The sequence below is a fragment of the Euprymna scolopes genome, chromosome 46, assembly GCF_053919585.1.
Source record: "Euprymna scolopes isolate OS-2025 chromosome 46, ASM5391958v1, whole genome shotgun sequence".
NCBI lineage: Eukaryota > Metazoa > Mollusca > Cephalopoda > Sepiida > Sepiolidae > Euprymna > Euprymna scolopes.
In genome coordinates, this window is record NC_136527.1 from 131,222,469 (window position 1) to 131,245,651 (window position 23,183).

The following is a 23,183-nucleotide window of genomic DNA, read 5'->3' on the forward strand; positions in this document are numbered from 1 at the left end:
GCTGGGTTTCTAACAGTATTTTGTATAATAAAATATAAAATTAAATATAAAAAGACGTTAAACGTGAAAATCGTGTAAACTACACAAGTGTCGAAATTTGAAAAGAAATTCGACTTGTTTATGAACTGTGCGCATAGTAACAACGTTCATTTGAACATTCGTGCAGTTTACACACCTTAAATAAATGCGTCGTCTACTTTGAAATGAGGAAAATATAAATACCTTAAATTTGTTTGACATCAGAGAAATAGGCAAAAATAAAGCAGCGGCAGGGCGGCGGTTATCTTTTCAGACGACGGGGGTGGTAAGTGGCGGCCAGTCGTGCTACTTCGGTGATATGTATCAGGCTTTTAACTGGAGAGCGATTTATCAACCTGGCAGCGCGGCGTTTTCGCCTCCTGTGTTCTTCTTCTTCTTTTTTTTTGTAGGTCGGGTGGAAGAATGTCCGTGCGTTCACTGACACAGCTGGGCGAATCTCTTTTCTTCTGTTCTTCTTCTTTCTGGTCCCCTCGTTTTATAGTCGTAAACCGGCTCCCAGCGGCTGTCATATTTCAGGCCTTTATTTTCGGCGGGGAGCTCTGCCATTGGTTCATAATTCTTTTTATGGTTTCTTATTTTTCTTTTTCCAAACGGAAGCGATGCGTGGAGCCATGTGCAAACGAAGATTTTTTTATTTTGTCTCTACGCTGGAGATGTTAGCATCCGGTTGGCATGTTCCCACAAGTTTGAAGAGTGAATGTAGACGTGTGTGCGTCTGTATATGTGTGTGTTAATGCAAGTGTGTGTGTATGTGGGTGTGTGCGTCGTTGGTGGACGAGAGCTGTCTCTTTCGGTCTCTCCCCCCCCTTTTCCCTCTCTGTCTGTCTATATATAAGGACACGGAGAAGCGAGAGAGAGAGAGAGAGAGAGAGAGAGAGAGAGAGAGAGAGAGAGAGAGAGAGAGAGAGAGATATAGGCAGGTGGGGGGGAGTGGGCGAAGGGAAGGGGAATTGGCAAACGAAGTTGAAATGAAATCCATTTCGTTAACTTTCAAATTCGCTTGACACTAATGCCACCCACCCCTCCCCAGCTCATGACAGTTTTTAACGGAAAGTTGATTTGTGTTGGTGTGTATTTGTGTGTACGTGTGTGTCTGTGTATGTGTATGTTTATGCGAGTGTGTGTGTTTATGAAAGTGTGTGTGTATGTGTGTGTTTATGCATTTATATTTAAAAATACAAACAATAATATCTCGAAAACTATTTGTCTTTCTCTGCTAATTTTCCTTGCGATATTCGTTTTCAGCATACCTAAACAAACAGAGGCTTGGCCCCTTTCATATGCCGCCTGTTCAAACATGGTCGCCAGTGATTTACATTTCAAAATACACGCATTAATAAAACTAGCTCGAAAACTAGTAGTCTTTCTGTCTGTGCTAATTTTCCTTGCGATATTCGTATTCAGCATACCTGAACAAACTGAGGGTTGGCCCCTTTCATATGCCGCCTGTTCAAACATGCTCGCCAGGGATTTACATTTCAAAATACACGCATTAATAAAACTAGCTCCAAAACTAGTAGTCTGTCTGTCTGTCTCTGCCAATTTTCCTTGCGATATTCGTTTTCAGCATACCTGAACAAACTGAGGGTTGGCCTCTTTCATATGCCGCCTGTTCAAACATGGTCGCCAGTGATTTATATTTAAAAATACACGTAATAATAAAACTAGCTCAAAAACTAGTAGTCTGTCTTTCTCTGTCAATTTTCTTTGCGATATTCGTTTTCAGCATACCTGAACAAACTGAGGGTTGGCCCCTTTCATATGCCGCCTGTTCAAACATGGTCGCCAGTGATTTACATTTCACAATACACGCATTAATAAAACTAGCTCCAAAACTATTTTTCTCTGCTAATTTACCTTGCGATATTCGTTTTCAGCATACCTGAACAAACTGAACAGTACGAGTTTTCCGGGTACGGTTTTTCCGGAGACGAGTTTTCCCGGGACAAGTTTTCCGGGCACTGGTATAAGTGCTATGGATTCATCAGAGCACATCTCATTAAAGTACTTGTAAACAGGGATGCAACACTGAGGCGATGGGACAGACTTTGGAGATTGGCCTATAGCACGCACGGGGCCTATTAGATTAGATACTCTTTTTGTTTTTGTTTTTGTGCTCAACGATAAAAACCGACTTCTTCATTTGTGTTTGCTTCTCATTTTAACTTTTGCTCTAATAAGAGTTTCGCTAATGTGAAAAAGAAAACATGTTCGAACGTTTGCTGACATTTATTGGATGTGTTGCTTTGCTACCAGTATTTTGCTTAATTTTCGAGTTTGGAGCGATTGTCGAGTGTCACAAGATGACTGTAAAATATCAGACACTTATTTATTGTTCTAACTTAAAACTGTGCGCTACTTTTGTTTGTGTTAAATAAACGTTTTAAAATAAGTTAAAACAACATTTTCTCATATATTTATTTGTTCACTACTTTTTCGTTTTGTTCTTATTGAATGCGAAATATTCGCTGTAGAATTTCCACGGGTCACGATTATTTCGTTTTATTAATCTTAAGTTTCATAGAATTAAAAGTTCAGACACAACTTTGTCGAGCCATTTTTTAAAACTTACGTTTGACCCCGGCACGTGCAGTGCAGAGAACACGACCCTTTCTCTCCTTCACCCACTTTCTCTTTTCTTTAGCTTGCTGACAAGCGAATGCTTATGTGTGCGTGCGTGTGTGTGTGTGTGTGTGTGTGTGTGTGTGTGTGTGTGCGTGTGTGTGTGCGTGCGTGTGTGTGCGTGCGTGCGTGCGACGTGCCAACGTCAAACGAAGTTTAAATTGAAATTCATTTCGTCGGTTTCAACAAAATTTAAAAAAATAAAAACTTTTTCCCGACCGGCCGGATTAGGGTTGTGAGGTGTGGTTAGAGTTCATGAAAATAAATGTTAGCAATAAAAACTTTTTAAAACTAAGTTAGAAAAATGAACACAATTTGCTTCCCCACCAAATTATCGTATTATTGGAGGCCCCGATTCTTCTTTTTTTTAGGCGATGTAATAAACCATATTTTTGAGTAGGTTTCCTCCTCTCTTTATTTTGGTTTGTATATTTTTTATGTTGCAAAAATGCTTCCGGGAGATTTTTTTAGGATTCTAAACGTTTACTTTTTTTTTACACTTTTTATTATCTTCGAAAAATGTACACAAATGTAAACAATCAGTTTACGAGTTGAAAGGCATCGTTAAAATATTTGTAGCGAGTTCTTTTCATTTTATATTTTTATTTCGTCCTCTTCAAGTCCAATGTAAACAAGTTCTTGATAAGCCGTTCCTCTTAAGGAATCCAATTTACAAAATTTATACTTCTAACGATTACTATGATATTGTCCCATTGACTACTGCACACTCTTTAAACCCTCGAGTGGTCTCTGGGCCTTGATAAGTAGTGATCCCTTTGTAAAACAAAAGATATTTCAATACTTTGATGTGCTAGTTTTCCTTTTCATTTCAAAATGCACGCATTAATAAAACTAGCTCCAACACTATTTGTCTCTGCTAATTTCCTTACGATATTCGTTTTCAGCATACCTGAACAAACTGAGGGTTGGCCCCCCTCATATGCCGCCTGTTCAAACATGGTCGCCAGTGATTTATATTTAAAAATACACGTAATAATAAAACTAGCTCAAAAACTATTTGTCTCTGCTAATTTTCCTTGCGATATTCGTTTTCAGCATACCTGAACAAACTGAGGGTTGGCCCCTTTCATACACCGCCTGGTTAAACTGTTCAAACAGGGTCGCCAGTGATTTACATTTCAAAATACACGCATTAATAAAACTAGCTCCAAAACTATTTGTCTCTGCTAATTTTCCTTGCGATATTCGTTTTCAGCATACATGAACAAACTGAGAGTTGGCCCCTTTCATACACCGCCTGCTCAAACATGGTCGCCAGTGATTTACATTTCCAAATACACGCATTAATATCTCGAAAACTATTCGTCTGTCTGTGCTAATTTTCCTTGCGATATTCGTTTTCAGCATAAGGGGCAAGTTTTCCGGGCACTGGTATAAGTGCTATGGGTTCATCAGAGCACATCCCATTAAAGTACTTGTAAACAGGGATGCAACACTGAGGCGATGGGACAGACGTTGGGGATTGACCTATAGCACGCACGGGGCCTATTAGATTAGATACTCTTTTTTTTGTTGTTTTTGTGCTCAACGATAAAAACCGACTTCTTCATTTGTGTTTGCTTCTCATTTTCGCTTTTTCTCTGATAAGTGTTTCGCTAATGTGAAAAAGAAAACATGTTCGAACGTTTGCTGACATGTATTGGATGTGTTCCTACCAGTATTTTGCTTAATTTTCGAGTTTGGAGCGATTATCGAGTCTCACAAGATGTGTGTAACATGTCAGACACTTCTTTATTGTTCTAACTTAAAACCGTGCGCTACTTTTGTCTGTGTTAAATAAACGTTTTAAAATAAGTTAAAACAACAAAAATGTGATCTAGGTAGGTAGAAGAGTAACTTATCTTGCCTTTGGTAACATTCATTTTCTTATATATTTATTTGTTCACTACTTTTTCGTTTTGTTCTCTTGAATGCGAAATATTCGCCGTGGAATTTACACGGGTCACGATTATTTCGTTTTATTAATCTTAAGTTTCATAGAATAAAAAGTTCAGACACAACTTTGTCGAGCGATTTATAATCGATTTCATTTAACTTCTGTTTGACCCCGGCACGTACGATCCTTTCTCTCCTTCCCCCACTCTCTCTCTCTTCTTTAGCTTGGTGACAAGTGATATGCTTATGTGTGCGTGCGTGTGTGTGTGTGTGTATGTGTGTACATGCGTGCGTATGTGTGTTGTCGTATTCACCAAAATTTAAAAAAATAAAAACTTTTTTCCCCGACCGGCCGGATTAGGGTTGTGAGGTGTGGTTAGAGTTCATGAAAATAAATGTTAGCAATAAAAACTTTTTAAAACCAAGTTAGAAAAAAGAAAACAATTTACTTCCCCACGGAGCCCCCGATTCTTCTTCTTTTTTTAGGCGATGTAATAAACCATATTTTTGAGCAGGGTTGCCTCCTCTCTTTATTTTGGTTTGTATATTTTTCATGTTGCAAAAATGCTCCCGGGAGATCTTTTTAGGATTCTAAAGGTTTGCTTTTTTTTTACACTTTTTATTATCTTCGAAAAATGTACACAAATGTAAACAAGCAGTTTACGAGTTGAAAGGCATCGTTAAAATGATATTTTTCGCGAGTTCTTTCAGCTGTATAGTTTTTATTCGTCGTCTTCAAGTCGAATGTAAACAAGTTCTTGATAAGCCGTTCATCTTAAGTAATCTGATTTACCAAATGTACACTTCTAACGATTACTATGATATTGTCCCATTGACTACTGTACACTCTTTAACCCCTCGAGTGGTCTCTGGGCCTTGATAGGCAGTGATTCCTTTGTAAAATAAAATAAAAACATTTCAATACTTTGATGGTGAATCTATAGTCAGACTATGCTAATTTTCCTTGCGATATTCGTTTTCAGCATACCTGAACAAACTTAGTGTTGGCCCCTTTCATATGCCGCCTGTTCAAACATGGTCGCCAGGGATTTACATTTCAAAATACACGCATTAGTATCTCGAAAACTATTTGTCTGTGCTAATTTTCCTTGTGATATTCGTTTTCAGCATACCCGAACGATTTTAAAATGGACAGTCCGAATGTTAACGAAGCACACACACACACACACACACACACACACAAAGACAACGTAAACTCAGTGAAAGTGTCTACTGTCGATAAGCTAGTTGTAAATTAGATTACTGGCTCTTATGAGTTTTAGTCTAACCACCCTTTACAACTGTGATACAGTAGAACAGTCCGTCTCTGGACAATTAGCAGTGTATCGCATAACTCAATGACAGTGTCGAATGTTGACTAGCTAGTTGTAAGTTAGGTTACTGGCTCTGATGTGTTACACTCTAACCACCCTTAATAACTGTGATACAGCGGAACAGTCCGTTTTGGGACAAGTGGCGGTGATCGCATAACTCATTGAAAGTGCCGAATGTCTATTAGCTAGTTGAAACTTAGATTACTGGCTTTGATGAGTTTCAGTCTAACCACACTTAATAACTTTGATACAGCGGAACAGTCCGTCTGTTTCGCATAACTCATTGACAGTGTCGAGTGTCGATTAGCTAGTTGTAACTTCGTAGCCGAATGCCCCTTTAAGAAGAGACTTGAAGATAATAATTATTGTTGTCATTTGTATTGTTATTCTTATCGTCCAGCCATGCACGTGCAGAAATCCATTTCCAACTCAACTGTGTTAAAAAAACTTACTTCTCCTTCAACGAGACAAGAACGCCGACACTCGACTTCGCACCGATATGACGATTCATAGAAATTAAAGCTGTTGATTTTATGTATTGAATGTTACAACTTTGCCCCCACTCCTACACACACAGACACAGCGACGAACGAACCTGGCGACGCTTTCGATTGTAAATATAAGAGCGTTGTCGGCGGCGACAACCGGAAATGGCAAACCCTGTGTCAGTCAGATTTCACTTTGAACTGCGAAATAATTCGTTTTAACTAATGAGACCTGTGGAAATTCTAAGGTTAATCCTTCCGAGTTAAGACAACAAAGCGTAAAATTTGAAAAAAAAAAAAAAAATACAAAACAAATATATAATATGTAAATGTTACCAAAAGATACCAAAGATAAGTTACTCTTCTAAATATATATATATATATAATTAAATAATCTATATATCTTTAAAAATGAACTTATCTGTATGTCTGTCTGTGTGTCTGTAATGTTAACGAATTCCGCTCGTTTGAATACTCCAGAAATTTGTCTGTTAAGGGGTCAAAGTTATACCATTGAGAACTCTACCAAACTCCTCCGGCAATTTTGAGTCTAAACACTTGAAATTTTAGATATAGGTTCCTTGGACATGGAAGCCGTTATTTTATTTTATGTATTTATTTATTTATTTTTTTTTGCTCAATTTGCCAAGCCTCTACCTCAGGGCCACCAAACAATTGCCACGGAAATGGAAGAAATTAAGAACTAATTAACTACGAATTTGGGAGAGTACAATGACAATCTAGAGTGTTCGAACGAGTGGAAGTTGTGAACATTACATAGATGCTAGTTGATTACCTTATAACATGGCAATGTGTACGTTTTATTTCTTTTGCTCAGCATTCGGACAAATGAGTTGACAAAAAAAAAATTTTAAGAAAATAATTTTATTAACGGTAAATGCGCAAGAATTACGGGTGCAAAGAATTCTGCTTAAGTTTCTTTTAGCTGCTGTTTCTGCTCGTGTAAGGACTTCTTCAGGATGTTTATTGTTTTCAGTCAACCTGGACTTCTCTTTGCCACTGGAATCAAGTCGTGTTGACTCAGGAGAAGAGGGGTTAGTGATTGTGTAACCCGTGCTTCACTGTTTAGTGTGTGCCTATCATTCGGGTAAATGAGTCAACAAAATAAAACAAAAAATACATTTAGAAAATGATTTTATTAACAGGAAATGCGCAAGAATCACGGCTGCAAAGAATTCTGCGTCAGTTTCTCCACTCTGCCTTTTAGCTGCTGTTTCTGCTCGTGTAAGGACTTCTTCAGGATGGCAATGTCTTGCTCGGTCTGTAGGGAAGAGAAGATAAACAAAAAATTCAATCATTTTATTGTAGACTAGCATTTCAGCCCGGCGTTGCCCGGGTGTTTGGATGTGTTTGTTGAGCAAAAAAAAAAAAAGTGGTAGTAGGAAGACAGGTTTGAACACGTACCCCAAAGGAGGAAAAGAACAGGAAAAAAACCTGACGTCTTTGCTGTAACGCCCACCGCCAAACCAGAAGTGACATGTTTAAATTAAAGCTAGACAATCGAAAGGAAAGGATGACTTTTGAAAATATTGGCGAAAAAAAGCGACACCCCCCCCTGTAGAAAAGTGTCCAGTTGAAGATGAAGTTATTAACATCTTTAGCCATTTTTTTTATATTTGTCGTCTGAAAGGTTGAACTTCAAAACGATACTGATCTGTTAAAAATCCGTCACCTCTGTCGAAAGTTTTAGGCAGACATGCAAACATACATACATAAATTTATATATTGGTAACTAAAAATTTTTGATCCAAACCGATTAAAAAGCTTGCCCTATCTCTGAATACCCTTTATGTAAAATTTCAAATGTTTAGATCAAAACATTGTCTGAGTAATTTGGTAGAGATCGCAACGGTCAATTTTTAAAAAAACTTTGAACCCCATTATGACCCCTGAACATTTGTTTTGGGCTCAAATCAAGTTATTAAGTTAAATCCATGTCCAAGGAAACTATATCTAAAATTTCAATTGTTTAGACCCAAAATTGTCGGAGGAGTTTGGTAGAGTTCTCAAAGGTCAAATCGTTGAACTTTGACCCCTTAACAGCCAAATTTCTGTCCGAAAACGGATTACAAAGATTTTCCCAAATTTCAGTACCCTATATATCAAATTTCGCGTCTGTAGACTGAAAATTGACAGAGTTATTGCGTAGGGGAATGTTCACGTTTATAGATATATAGATATGAGCAAAAATATCTTGCCTTTGGTAACAGTTATTTATAGAATTGTTAGATGAAAGTCTAGAACAGTTCTAACAAATCAGTCCCTCCAAATGTTAAGAATGGCTTTCTAAATAAAGTTCTCCATCTTCGGTTCGTAAACTTCATAAGTAACCTATTAAGTTGTTAGGTGGAGACTTGCAATGTCTGTTCCAATGTCTGAGTCGCCTTGGCCATGTGCCAAAAATTGATACATCATCGTCCTAGTGACTCATGGCCGAGGCGACTAAGACGTTGGAACAGACATTGCAAGTCTCCAACGTGCTGAGTCCAATCCTGAGCGAAAGCAGTGGCAGTGACAACACAATGGCAGTGACAGGGATAGACGCAGCAGCAGCAGCAACAGCATTAAGCGGTAGCAGCAGGGACGGCCTGAATGGACCGAGAACATGGTACCCCCGTAACAATAAAGGGTTGGGTTCGAAATTCAAATAAAAGTTCGCGAGTTTGAGATACACCTGAAGAAGGCTGAAGGATAATACGGCCGAAGCGTAGTGAAAAAAACACCGAAGATGAGGAAATGAGTCCGAAAAACGAAATCCATAATATCTACACTCCTATAAATTCTTTTTTTTTTGTGTGTGTAATTATATTCGTATTGAAACGCTTTTCTTCTATTTATTTAAAAAGATAATACAACTTTGTTATATATGGCTCGTAGCTGGGTTCATTCAGATTCGTGTGAAAGAAAACATGGAAAGAAAGAAAGGGAGACCATGACAGAAAGAGACGAAGATATATATTTCTCTCACATGCAAGTCAGTCTGGTTTCCGATTTTGAATGGAGTAGACATGGTTGAGATTTCACTAAGATTCATAGAACTAAAGAAACATGTGGAACTACCAAGAAATAGAAGAATAAGCCACACAATGAGATATACACATAAGAGACAAAATTCTCCCCCTCCCCATTATTTTATTCTACTTGTGAGTCAAGGCCTGAAGACCACCCGAGGATAAGGGTTAATGTATGTAAGGTGTTAGTGCAGTAATAGTTAATGGTATAAATTGGATAGAATTTTTATTATTTATGGGGACGGCTCAACAAGAACTTGTTTACATTGGATTTGAAGGCCAGCAGATAGAGAGTGAGGAGGATTCATATATAGTGGTTGTAGCTAATCAAGTGTTTTTTTTTTGTTTTTAAAGTTTTGCAAGGGGGCCCGTAGCTGGGGTCATTCAGATTCGTGTGAAAGAAAACGTGGAAAGAAAGAAAGAAAGAAAGAGCATGAAAGAAAGAGAGGGGGATATCTTTTCTCTCGCATGCAAGTCAGTCTGGTTTCCGATTTTGAACAGAGCAGACACGGTTGAGATTTCACTAAGATGCATAGAAGTAAAGCAAGATGCGGAACTGTCAAGAAATAGAAGAATAAGCCAAGCGTTAATTAATTAAAGGAAGCCTTCGATTTGTTATCTTGTACAGCTGCAAGCGACAAAGAAAAAAATGGTGAACTTTATCGCATATATATGCATCGCAATTGCATTCACAAATACAAAGAGACACACAGGATGAGATATACACGCAAGAGGCAAAATCCCCCCCCCATTTTAGTCAAAGTCCGAAGTCCACTCAAAGATAAGGGTTAATGAATGTAAGATGTTAGTGCAGTAATGGTTAATGGTATTTGGGTAGAAGTTTGATTATTGATGTGGACGGCTCAACAAGAACTTGTCAATCATGAAGCTTCCCAAGACGAGGGCCATTGATTTAAATTGGGACGTGATGGGAGTCAGAGCGATTATGATGAAAATAGAGAAGGTTCTGTTGTTTTAAATTTACTGGGGAGGAACCATTTTAGACATGAATAGTAGTCTGAAGAATCCAAATGTTATGAAACGTTGCCTTACCTGTGAGAGTTCAGCATCAATAGACGCTATATCTGGATCTTTCGTTTCCCATGACTGCAACATATTCAGGTATTCTTTCAGTGATCTTAATTTGTAAAAATATATAACAATAAATGTTAGCTTCAATTTTAATATTTGCTGCTTCTGCACTATTAGGACGAGATTTTGTAGTCGATAAATGGAGTTTTCAGATAAAAAAAAAAATAATGGTTTTAATTGATTTTTTTTGTCAATTCTAATAAATTACAATGTTAGCTTCCAAATTATGCAGTCGAAATTACCTAAATATTACTGAATTATTAAAAAAAAAATTTAATCGCGTTAGCAAGTGAAGAAATTGCCGCCACCTTGTTTAAATTGAAACATGCAATGTACTTACGCTAATTTCTCTCGTTGGGTTTTGTAATTCAATAACAACTTGTTTGTCTCGAGCACTTCCAACCGCAGATTAGCATCAGTCGCCTCCTTTGAGACCCGGAAATCGCTCGGGGTCATCAGCAAAACATCCGAGTCTTTTTCCTGAACTGGACCAGGACCAGCATTCTTGGCTAATGGATTCCCAGACTGAAGTTTTGTATCGGGCTGAACGTCTACTAGCTGCGGCTCGGGAGAAAGAACCAGTCGGCTAGCAGGAGAGAGTCTTTCAGATGAATTCTCGGGAGGAGTCTGGTTCATTTTAATCAGCCTCTCTGGCCCTTCTTCAAATCTAGGTTTGACCAAAGGTTTTTCAATCGTAAACTGTAAATAAATGAAATTTTAAATTCAAATTCATGTCAAATCCTGGTGAAAATGAACAAACGGTGCAGTTTTAGGCTTTAATATATGTACATTTGAGTTCTGCAACCATACAAAAAAAAAAATACAGCAAAATGTCACTTTAAATGTAAGATCCCTTAGCACATTGAAAAATAGAGTGGAAGGGATGTCACTTGATGTATGATCCCTTAGCACAATGAAAAATAGGATAGGGGAAGTTACTTTGAATGTAAGATCTCTTAGCACAATAAAAAAGTAGAGGTATGTCACTTTATAGGTGAGATCCCTTAGCAAAATGAAAAAAAAAGTAGGGCATGTTACTTTAAAAGTAAGATCCCTTAGCACAATGATAAATAAGGTCGAATGTGGGATTTTTCTTTAAATGTGAGATCACTTTTCAAATTAAAATATTGGGTGGGGAGATGTCACTTTAAATGTAAGATCCCTTAGCACATTGAAAAATAGGTTTGGTGGGGAAGTCACATTACATATAAGATCCCTTAGCACAATGCAAAATAGGATAGGGAGAAATAACTTTAAATGGAAGATCCCTTACCACAATGAAAAAAAAGTAGAGTATTGTCACTTTAAAGTTAACGTCCCTTAGCACATTGAAAAATATGGTGGGGGATGTATGATCCCTTAGCATAAGGAAAACTAGAGTGAGAGGATATCTCTTTAAATATGAGATCCCTTAGCACAATTAAAAATAAGGTTGGGAGTGGGATTTTGTTATAAACACATTAAAAAATAGTAGGGGTCAGAGTGGACCTGGGAGCAAATAGCAATTAAAGGGTGGCTCCACACTCCCCAAAGCCTGCAAGCTGGGGCCTAACCACTGGATATAGTGTAAGGTCATATCCAGGACCACAGATATATATAGATAGGTACAGAGATTGAGAACGCACTAAAAATGTGGCTTCATTTCGGTACCTAACTTACCTGGGTGGGTTGCCTGTAGGCGGAGAAAAACCGTGTCACACAGACAGACAAACAGTATGAAAATTTATAATAAGATATAACAAAAATAAAAAAAGAAATAATACCATCAAAATAGACAATTCTCACCTGATTTTCAATGTCTTTGGTTATAGCTTTTTCCATCTTGATAGGAATTTCGGGACTGAAAAAAGAAAACCAAATTGCTAACTTAACGATACAAATCCGATACACACATATATATGTGTATATATATATATATATATATATATATATATATATATATATATATATATTTAAAATATAATTATTTATTATTTTTTTATAACTTTTTACAAACGAAGCACACATTCGCATAAACACACACACACAAATACTTAAACATGCACACATTCACTCTTCAAACTAAACAAGTTTAACTCAGCACACACACACACACACTCGCATAAACACACACATACTCGCATAAACACACCAATACACACAAACACAAAGTATTACTCTGTGTGTGCGTGCGTGCGTGCGCGCATGTAAACCAACCGGAAAAGCACGCCCACCTTCACTCTTCAAACCAAACAAGTTTAAATCAACCAATGAAAAGGCAGCTACGTAACACACACTCCATAAAAGGTAAAAAAGGTTGTAACGTCGATTGCGATCTGTTTGATTTTTCCCGGAAAAATGTTAACCGTTCCACATCGATGGTCAAATTTTTTTTTTTTTTTTTTGCTTACATGGAGGTCAGAAGCGACTCGGGGATAAGGGTTATTGTGTGTATTGTCTATCTTACTTCCTCTGTCCCCCTCTCTCTGTATGTCGCTCTGTCTCACGCACTCCGTCTCCTCCCTCCCTCCTCTCTCGACGTATTTTTAATCAAATTTCTATTTTCTAACGTCAATTTTAGATTTAAAAATTTGAAGGAAAACATGAATTACCTCCCTTTGTCCTTTCAAATTTCACTTCGTTTTTTGTTATTTTATTATGCAATAAATTGAAATATTGAATTTCAAGCGAAACCAATGATATCTACTGAATTTTCATGTCGCAGTACTGAACACATCCAAAAATTACGAAAAACGATTCTAGAAAATTAATCTTTTCATCAAAGAAATTTAATAATATAAACTGTGTCAAAATACTATTAGAAACTCACCGATGACAAAATTAAGTTTCTTATATGTATATTATATAAACTGTGTGAATCACTTTATTGCAGACTAGCATTTCAGCCCGGCGTTGCCCGGGTGTTTTGAGGTGTATGCTGAGCAAAACAAAAAAAAAAAAAACGGTCAATTTTTTAAACTTTGACCCCTATTATGACCCCTTAAAATTTATTGTTTATGGCTCAAATAAAGTTATTAAGTTAGATCAATGTCCAAAGAACCTATATCTAAAATTTCATGTGTTTAGATCCAAAATTGTCGGAGGAGTTTGGTAGAGTTCTCAAAGGTCAAATCGTTGAACTTTGACCCCCTTAATCGCAAAATTTCTGTCACAAAACCAATCACATCGATTTTCCTCAAATCTCAGTACCCTGTATATCAAATTTCGAGTCTGTAGGCTTAAAATTGACAGAGTTATTGCGTAGGGACATGTACACACACAGATACACAGACACTTTCACAGATATATATAGATAGATTAGTTAAATATCAATATTTCACTAAATATTCGTCAAAAAATAAAATTATATCATCAAAGGATTGCTTTAAGGTTTGTTATTTCTAAAAATGTTATTTAAATCCATGCGATATTCACAAAGTTATGGCATTTTATTCTTTATCGAAGAATTTATACTGTCCATCGCTTTTATTGCTGGTCTCTTTAAATGTTGTTTCAGGACAAAAAATACAATGTCTAATGATGAAAACCTTATTTTTAATATTTGGATATATAGAGGGGATGTGGATATATTTTTAATATTTGGATATATAGATTGGATGTGGATATAGGTATATGAGAATCCTATAGACCAATGCAAGTCAACGTGTATTCAATTGAAAATTTCTAAGTCCAAACAACAGGGGATGTGGATATAGGTAGATGAGAATCCTATAGACCAATGCAAGTCAACGTGTATTCAATTGAAAATTTCTAAGTCCAAACAAGAGGGGATGTGGATATAGGTAGATCAGAATCCTATAGACCAATGCAAGTCAACGTGGATTCAATTGAAAATTTCTAAGTCCAAACAAGAGGGGATGTGGATATAGGTAGATCAGAATCCTATAGACCAATGCAAGTCAACGTGTATTCAATTGAAAATTTCTAAGTCCAAACAAGAGGGGATGTGGATATAGGTAGATCAGAATCCTATAGACCAATGCAAGTCAACGTGTATTCAATTGAAAATTTCTAAGTCCAAACAAGAGGGGATGTGGATATAGGTAGATCAGAATCCTATAGACCAATGCAAGTCAACGTGTATTCAATTGAAAAATTCTAAGTCCAAACAAGAGGGGATGTGGATATAGGTAGATCAGAATCCTATAGACCAATGCAAGTCAACGTGTATTCAATTGAAAAATTCTAAGTCCAAACAAGAGGGGATGTGGATATAGGTAGATCAGAATCCTATAGAGCAATGCAAGTCAACGTGTATTCAATTGAAAATTTCTAAGTCCAAACAAGAGGGGATGTGGATATAGGTAGATGAGAATCCTATAGACCAATGCAAGTCAACGTGGATTCAATTGAAAATTTCTAAGTCCAAACAAGAGGGGATATGGATATAGGTAGATGAGAATCCTATAGACCAATGCAAGTCAACGTGTATTCAATTGAAAATTTCTAAGTCCAAACAAGAGGGGATATGGATATAGGTAGATGAGAATCCTATAGACCAATGCAAGTCAACGTGTATTCAATTGAAAATTTCTAAGTCCAAACAAGAGGGGATGTGGATATAGGTAGATGAGAATCCTATAGACCAATGCAAGTCAACGTGTATTCAATTGAAAATTTCTAAGTCCAAACAACAGGGGATGTGGATATAGGTAGATGAGAATCCTATAGACCAATGCAAGTCAACGTGTATTCAATTGAAAATTTCTAAGTCCAAACAAGAGGGGATGTGGATATAGGTAGATGAGAATCCTATAGACCAATGCAAGTCAACGTGGATTCAATTGAAAATTTCTAAGTCCAAACAAGAGGGGATGTGGATATAGGTAGATGAGAATCCTATAGACCAACGCAAGTCAACGTGTATTCAATTGAAAATTTCTAAGTCCAAACAAGAGGGGATATGGATATAGGTAGATGAGCATCCTATAGACCAATGCAAGTCAACGTGTATTCAATTGAAAATTTCTAAGTCCAAACAAGAGGGGATGTAGATATAGGTAGATGAGAATCCTATAGACCAATGCAAGTCAACGTGTATTCAATTGAAAATTTCTAAGTCCAAACAACAGGGGATGTGGATATAGGTAGATGAGAATCCTATAGACCAATGCAAGTCAACGTGTATTCAATTGAAAATTTCTAAGTCCAAACAAGAGGGGATGTGGATATAGGTAGATCAGAATGCTATAGACCAATGCAAGTCAACGTGTATTCAATTGAACATTTCTAAGTCCAAACAAGAGGGGATGTGGATATAGGTAGATGAGAATCCTATAGACCAATGCAAGTCAACGTGTATTCAATTGCAAATTTCTAAGTCCAAACAAGAGGGGATGTGGATATAGGTAGATGAGAATCCTATAGACCAATGCAAGTCAACGTGTATTCAATTGAAAATTTCTAAGTCCAAACAACAGGGGATGTGGATATAGGTAGATGAGAATCCTATAGACCAATGCAAGTCAACGTGTATTCAATTGAAAATTTCACAGTCCAAACAAGAGGGGATGTAGATATAGGTAGATGAGAATCCTATAGACCAATGCAAGTCAACGTGTATTCAATTGAAAATTTCTAAGTCCAAACAAGAGGGGATGTGGATATAGGTAGATGAGAATCCTATAGACCAATGCAAGTCAACGTGTATTCAATTGCAAATTTCTAAGTCCAAACAAGAGGGGATGTGGATATAGGTAGATGAGAATCCTATAGACCAATGCAAGTCAACGTGTATTCAATTGAAAATTTCTAAGTCCAAACAACAGGGGATGTGGATATAGGTAGATGAGAATCCTATAGAGCAATGCAAGTAAACGTGTATTCAATTGCAAATTTCTAAGTCCAAACAAGAGGGGATGTGGATATAGGTAGATGAGAATCCTATAGACCAATGCAAGTCAACGTGGATTCAATTAAAATTTCTTAGTCCAAACAAGAGGGGATGTGGATATAGGTAGATGAGAATCCTATAGACCAATGCAAGTCAACGTGTATTCAATTGAAAATTTCTAAGTCCAAACAAGAGGGGATGTAGATATAGGTAGATGAGAATCCTATAGAGCAATGCAAGTAAACGTGTATTCAATTGCAAATTTCTAAGTCCAAACAAGAGGGGATGTAGATATAGGTAGATTAGAATCCTATAGACCAATGCAAGTCAACGTGTATTCAATTGAACAGTTCTAAGTCCAAACAAGAGGGGATGTGGATATAGGTAGATGAGAATCCTATAGACCAATGCAAGTCAACGTGTATTCAATTGAAAATTTCTAAGTCCAAACAACAGGGGATGTGGATATAGGTAGATGAGAATCCTATAGACCAATGCAAGTCAACGTGTATTCAATTGAAAATTTCTAAGTCCAAACAAGAGGGGATGTAGATATAGGTAGATGAGAATCCTATAGACCAATGCAAGTCAACGTGTATTCAATTGAAAATTTCTAAGTCCAAACAAGAGGGGATGTGGATATAGGTAGATGAGAATCCTATAGACCAATGCAAGTCAACGTGGATTCAATTAAAATTTCTTAGTCCAAACAAGAGGGGATGTGGATATAGGTAGATGAGAATCCTATAGAGCAATGCAAGTCAACGTGTATTCAATTGAAAATTTCTAAGTCCAAACAAGAGGGGATGTAGATATAGGTAGATGAGAATCCTATAGAGCAATGCAAGTAAACGTGTATTCAATTGCAAATTTCTAAGTCCAAACAAGAGGGGATGTAGATATAGGTAGATGAGAATCCTATAGACCAATGCAAGTCAACGTGTATTCAATTGAACAGTTCTAAGTCCAAACAAGAGGGGATGTGGATATAGGTAGATGAGAATCCTATAGACCAATGCAAGTCAACGTGTATTCAATTGAAAATTTCTAAGTCCAAACAACAGGGGATGTGGATATAGGCATATGAGAATCCTATAGACCAATGCAAGTCAACGTGTATTCAATTGAAAATTTCTAAGTCCAAACAAGAGGGGATGTGGATATAGGTAGATGAGAATCCTATAGACCAATGCAAGTCAACGTGTATTCAATTGAAAATTTCTAAGTCCAAACAAGAGGGGATGTGGATATAGGTAGATGAGAATCCTATAGACCAATGCAAGTCAACGTGCATTCAATTGAAAAATTCTAAGTCCAAACAACAGGGGATGTGGATATAGGTAGATCAGAATCCTATAGACCAATGCAAGTCAACGTGTATTCAATTGAAAATTTCTAAGTCCAAACAAGAGGGGATGTGCATATAGGTAGATGAGAATCCTATAGACCAATGCAAGTCAACGTGTATTCAATTGAAAATTTCTAAGTCCAAACAAGAGGGGATGTGGATATAGGTATATGAGAATCCTATAGACCAATGCAAGTCAACGTGTATTCAATTGAACAGTTCTAAGTCCAAACAAGAGGGGATGTGGATATAGGTAGATGAGAATCCTATAGACCAATGCAAGTCAACGTGTATTCAATTGAAAATTTCTAAGTCCAAACAAGAGGGGATGTGGATATAGGTAGATGAGAATCCTATAGACCAATGCAAGTCAACGTGTATTCAATTGAAAATTTCTAAGTCCAAACAAGAGGGGATGTGGATATAGGTAGATGAGAATCCTATAGACCAATGCAAGTCAACGTGTATTCAATTGAAAATTTCTACGTCCAAACAAGAGGGGATGTGGATATAGGTAGATGAGAATCCTATAGACCAATGCAAGTCAACGTGTATTCAATTGAAAATTTCTAAGTCCAAACAAGAGGGGATGTGGATATAGGTAGATGAGAATCCTATAGACCAATGCAAGTCAACGTGTATTCAATTGAAAATTTCTACGTCCAAACAAGAGGGGATGTGGATATAGGTAGATGAGAATCCTATAGACCAATGCAAGTCAACGTGTATTCAATTGAAAATTTCTAAGTCCAAACAACAGGGGATGTGGATATAGGTAGATGAGAATCCTATAGACCAATGCAAGTCAACGTGTATTCAATTGAACATTTCTACGTCCAAACAAGAGGGGATGTGGATATAGGTAGATGAGAATCCTATAGACCAATGCAAGTCAACGTGTATTCAATTGAAAATTTCTAAGTCCAAACAAGAGGGGATGTGGATATAGGTAGATGAGAATCCTATAGACCAATGCAAGTCAACGTGTATTCAATTGAAAATTTCTAAGTCCAAACAACAGGGGATGTGGATATAGGTAGATGAGAATCCTATAGACCAATGCAAGTCAACGTGTATTCAATTGAAAATTTCTACGTCCAAACAAGAGGGGATGTGGATATAGGTAGATGAGAATCCTATAGACCAATGCAAGTCAACGTGTATTCAATTGAAAATTTCTAAGTCCAAACAAGAGGGGATGTGGATATAGGTAGATGAGAATCCTATAGACCAATGCAAGTCAACGTGTATTCAATTGAAAATTTCTACGTCCAAACAAGAGGGGATGTGGATATAGGTAGATGAGAATCCTATAGACCAATGCAAGTCAACGTGTATTCAATTGAAAATTTCTAAGTCCAAACAACAGGGGATGTGGATATAGGTAGATGAGAATCCTATAGACCAATGCAAGTCAACGTGTATTCAATTGAAAATTTCTACGTCCAAACAAGAGGGGATGTGGATATAGGTAGATGAGAATCCTATAGACCAATGCAAGTCAACGTGGATTCAATTGAAAATTTCTAAGTCCAAACAACAGGGGATGTGGATATAGGTAGATGAGAATCCTATAGACCAATGCAAGTCAACGTGTATTCAATTGAAAATTTCTAAGTCCAAACAACAGGGGATGTGGATATAGGTAGATGAGAATCCTATAGACCAATGCAAGTCAACGTGTATTCAATTGAAAATTTCTACGTCCAAACAAGAGGGGATGTGGATATAGGTAGATGAGAATCCTATAGACCAATGCAAGTCAACGTGTATTCAATTGAAAATTTCTAAGTCCAAACAAGAGGGGATGTGGATATAGGTAGATGAGAATCCTATAGACCAATGCAAGTCAACGTGTATTCAATTGAAAATTTCTACGTCCAAACAAGAGGGGATGTGGATATAGGTAGATGAGAATCCTATAGACCAATGCAAGTCAACGTGTATTCAATTGAAAATTTCTAAGTCCAAACAACAGGGGATGTGGATATAGGTAGATGAGAATCCTATAGACCAATGCAAGTCAACGTGTATTCAATTGAAAATTTCTAAGTCCAAACAACAGGGGATGTGGATATAGGTAGATGAGAATCCTATAGACCAATGCAAGTCAACGTGTATTCAATTGAAAATTTCTACGTCCAAACAAGAGGGGATGTGGATATAGGTAGATGAGAATCCTATAGACCAATGCAAGTCAACGTGGATTCAATTGAAAATTTCTAAGTCCAAACAAGAGGGGATGTGGATATAGGTAGATGAGAATCCTGTAGACCAATGCAAGTCAACGTGTAATCAATTGAAAATTTCTAAGTCCAAAAAAGAGGGGATGTGGATATAGGTAGATGAGAATCCTATAGACCAATGCAAGTCAACGTGTATTCAATTGAAAATTTCTAAGTCCAAACAACAGGGGATGTGGATATAGGTAGATGAGAATCCTATAGACCAATGCAAGTCAACGTGTATTCAATTGAAAATTTCTAAGTCCAAACAAGAGGGGATGTGGATATAGGTAGATGAGAATCCTATAGACCAATGCAAGTCAACGTGTATTCAATTGAAAATTTCTTAGTCCAAACAAGAGGGGACGTAGGTATAGGTAAATGAGAATCCTATAGACCAATGCAAGTCAACGTGTATTCAATTGAAAATTTCTAAGTCCAAACAAGAGGGGATGTGTATATAGGTAGATGAGAATCCTATAGACCAATGCAAGTCAACGTGTATTCAATTGAAAATTTCTAAGTCCAAACAAGAGGGGATGTGGATATAGGTAGATGAGAATCCTATAGACCAATGCAAGTCAACGTGTATTCAATTGAAAATTTCTAAGTCCAAACAAGAGGGCATGTGGATATAGGTAGATGAGAATCCTATAGACCAATGCAAGTCAACGTGTATTCAATTGAAAATTTCTAAGTCCAAACAAGAGGGGATGTGGATATAATAAATGAGAATCCTATAGACCAATGCAAGTCAACGTGTATTCAATTGAAAATTTCTAAGTCCAAACAACAGGGGATGTGGATATAGGTAGATGAGAATCCTATAGACCAATGCAAGTCAACGTGTATTCAATTGAAAATTTCTAAGTCCAAACAAGAGGGGATGTGGATATAGGTAGATGAGAATCCTTTAGACCAATGCAAGTCAACGTGTATTCAATTGAAAATTTCTAAGTCCAAACAAGAGGGGATGTGGATATAGGTAGATGAGAATCCTATAGACCAATGCAAGTCAACGTGTATTCAATTGAAAATTTCTAAGTCCAAACAAGAGGGGATGTGGATATAATAAATGAGAATCCTATAGACCAATGCAAGTCAACGTGTATTCAATTGAAAATTTCTAAGTCCAAACAAGAGGGGATGTGGATATAGGTAGATGAGAATCCTATAGACCAAGTCATCTCAACGTGTATTCAATTGAAAATTTCTAAGTCCAAACAAGAGGGGATGTGGATATAGGTAGATGAGAATCCTATAGACCAATGCAAGTCAACGTGTATTCAATTGAAAATTTCTAAGTCCAAACAACAGGGGATGTGGATATAGGTAGATGAGAATCCTATAGACCAATGCAAGTCAACGTGTATTCAATTGAAAATTTCTAAGTCCAAACAAGAGGGGATGTGGATATTGGTAGATGAGAATCCTATAGACCAATGCAAGTCAACGTGTATTCAATTGAAAATTTCTAAGTCCAAACAAGAGGGGATGTAGATATAGGTAGATGAGAATCCTATAGACCAATGCAAGTCAACGTGTATTCAATTGAAAATTTCTAAGTCCAAACAACAGGGGATGTGGATATAGGTAGATGAGAATCCTATAGACCAATGCAAGTCAACGTGTATTCAATAGAAAATTTCTAAGTCCAAACAACAGGGGATGTGGATATAGGTAGATGAGAATCCTATAGACCAATGCAAGTCAACGTGTATTCAATTGAAAATTTCTAAGTCCAAACAACAGGGGATGTGGATATAGGTAGATGAGAATCCTATAGACCAAGCCTTCTAAACGTGTATTCAATTGAAAATTTCTAAGTCCTAACAAGAGGGGATGTGGATATAGGTAGATAAGAATCCTATAGACCAATGCAAGTCAACGTGTATTCAATTGAAAATTTCTAAGTCCAAACAAGAGGGGATGTAGATATAGGTAGATGAGAATGCTATAGACCAATGCAAGTCAACGTGTATTCAATTGAAAATTTCTAAGTCCAAACAGCAGGGGATGTGGATATAGGTAGATGAGAATCCTATAGACCAATGCAAGTCAACGTGTATTCAATTGAAAATTTCTAAGTCCAAACAAGAGGGGATGTGGATATAGGTAGATGAGAATCCTATAGACCAATGCAAGTCAACGTGTATTCAATTGAAAATTTCTAAGTCCGAGCAACAGGGGATGTGGGTATAGGTAGATGAGAATCCTATAGACCAATGCAAGGCAACGTGTATTCAATTGAAAATTTCTAAGTCCGAGCAACAGGGGATGTGGGTATAGGTAGATGAGAATCCTATAGACCAATGCAAGGCAACGTGTATTCAATTGAAAATTTCTAAGTCCAAACAAGAGGGGATGTAGATATAGGTAGATCAGAATCCTATAGACCAATGCAAGTCAACGTGTATTCAATTGAAAATTTCTAAGTCCGAGCAACAGGGGATGTGGGTATAGGTAGATGAGAATCCTATAGACCAATGCAAGGCAACGTGTATTCAATTGAAAATTTCTAAGTCCGAGCAACAGGGGATGTGGGTATAGGTAGATGAGAATCCTATAGACCAATGCAAGGCAACGTGTATTCAATTGAAAATTTCTAAGTCCAAACAAGAGGGGATGTAGATATAGGTAGATGAGAATCCTATAGACCAATGCAAGTCAACGTGTATTCAATTGAAAATTTCTAAGTCCAAACAAGAGGGGATGTGGATATAGGAAGATTAGAATCCTATAGACCAATGCAAGTCAACGTGTATTCAATTGAAAATTTCTAAGTCCAAACAAGAGGGGATGTGGATATAGGTAGATCAGAATCCTATAGACCAATGCAAGTCAACGTGTATTCAATTGAAAATTTCTAAGTCCAAACAACAGGGGATGTGGATATAGGTAGATGAGAATCCTATAGACCAATGCAAGTCAACGTGTATTCAATTGAAAATTTCTAAGTCCAAACAAGAGGGGATGTGGATATAGGTAGATGAGAATCCTATAGACCAATGCAAGTCAACGTGTATTCAATTGAAAATTTCTAAGTCCAAACAAGAGGGGATGTGGATATAGGTAGATCAGAATCCTATAGACCAATGCAAGTCAACGTGTATTCAATTGAAAATTTCTAAGTCCAAACAAGAGGGGATGTGGATATAGGTAGATGAGAATCCTATAGACCAATGCAAGTCAACGTGTATTCAATTGAAAATTTCTAAGTCCAAACAAGAGGGGATGTGGATATAGGTAGATCAGAATCCTATAGACCAATGCAAGT

The 23,183-nt window shown here is 37.0% G+C and overlaps 1 protein-coding gene across 1 annotated transcript; it reads right to left on the bottom strand.

Moving 5' to 3' along the window:
- Positions 1-10,821: 10,821 nt before the first annotated feature.
- Positions 10,822-12,346, bottom strand: LOC145270901 (uncharacterized). Its single transcript, XM_080126451.1, has 2 exons — positions 12,286-12,346; positions 10,822-11,199 (listed from the first exon to the last, which is right to left on the bottom strand). The coding sequence occupies exons 1-2, from the start codon at positions 12,319-12,321 to the stop codon at positions 10,837-10,839; spliced, it is 399 nt and encodes a 132-aa protein (XP_079982577.1). The 5' UTR covers positions 12,322-12,346; the 3' UTR covers positions 10,822-10,836.
- Between the last annotated feature and the right edge of the window lie 10,837 nt (positions 12,347-23,183).

Excerpts from the sequence above, each read along its gene's own strand:
- LOC145270901 (XM_080126451.1), bottom strand. The coding sequence starts at position 12,321 with ATGGAAAAAGCTATAACCAAAGACATTGAAAATCAG. Across the intron at positions 11,200-12,285 it reads CCAAAGACATTGAAAATCAG|TTTACGATTGAAAAACCTTT; the intron begins GTGAGAATTGTC and ends ATTTATTTACAG.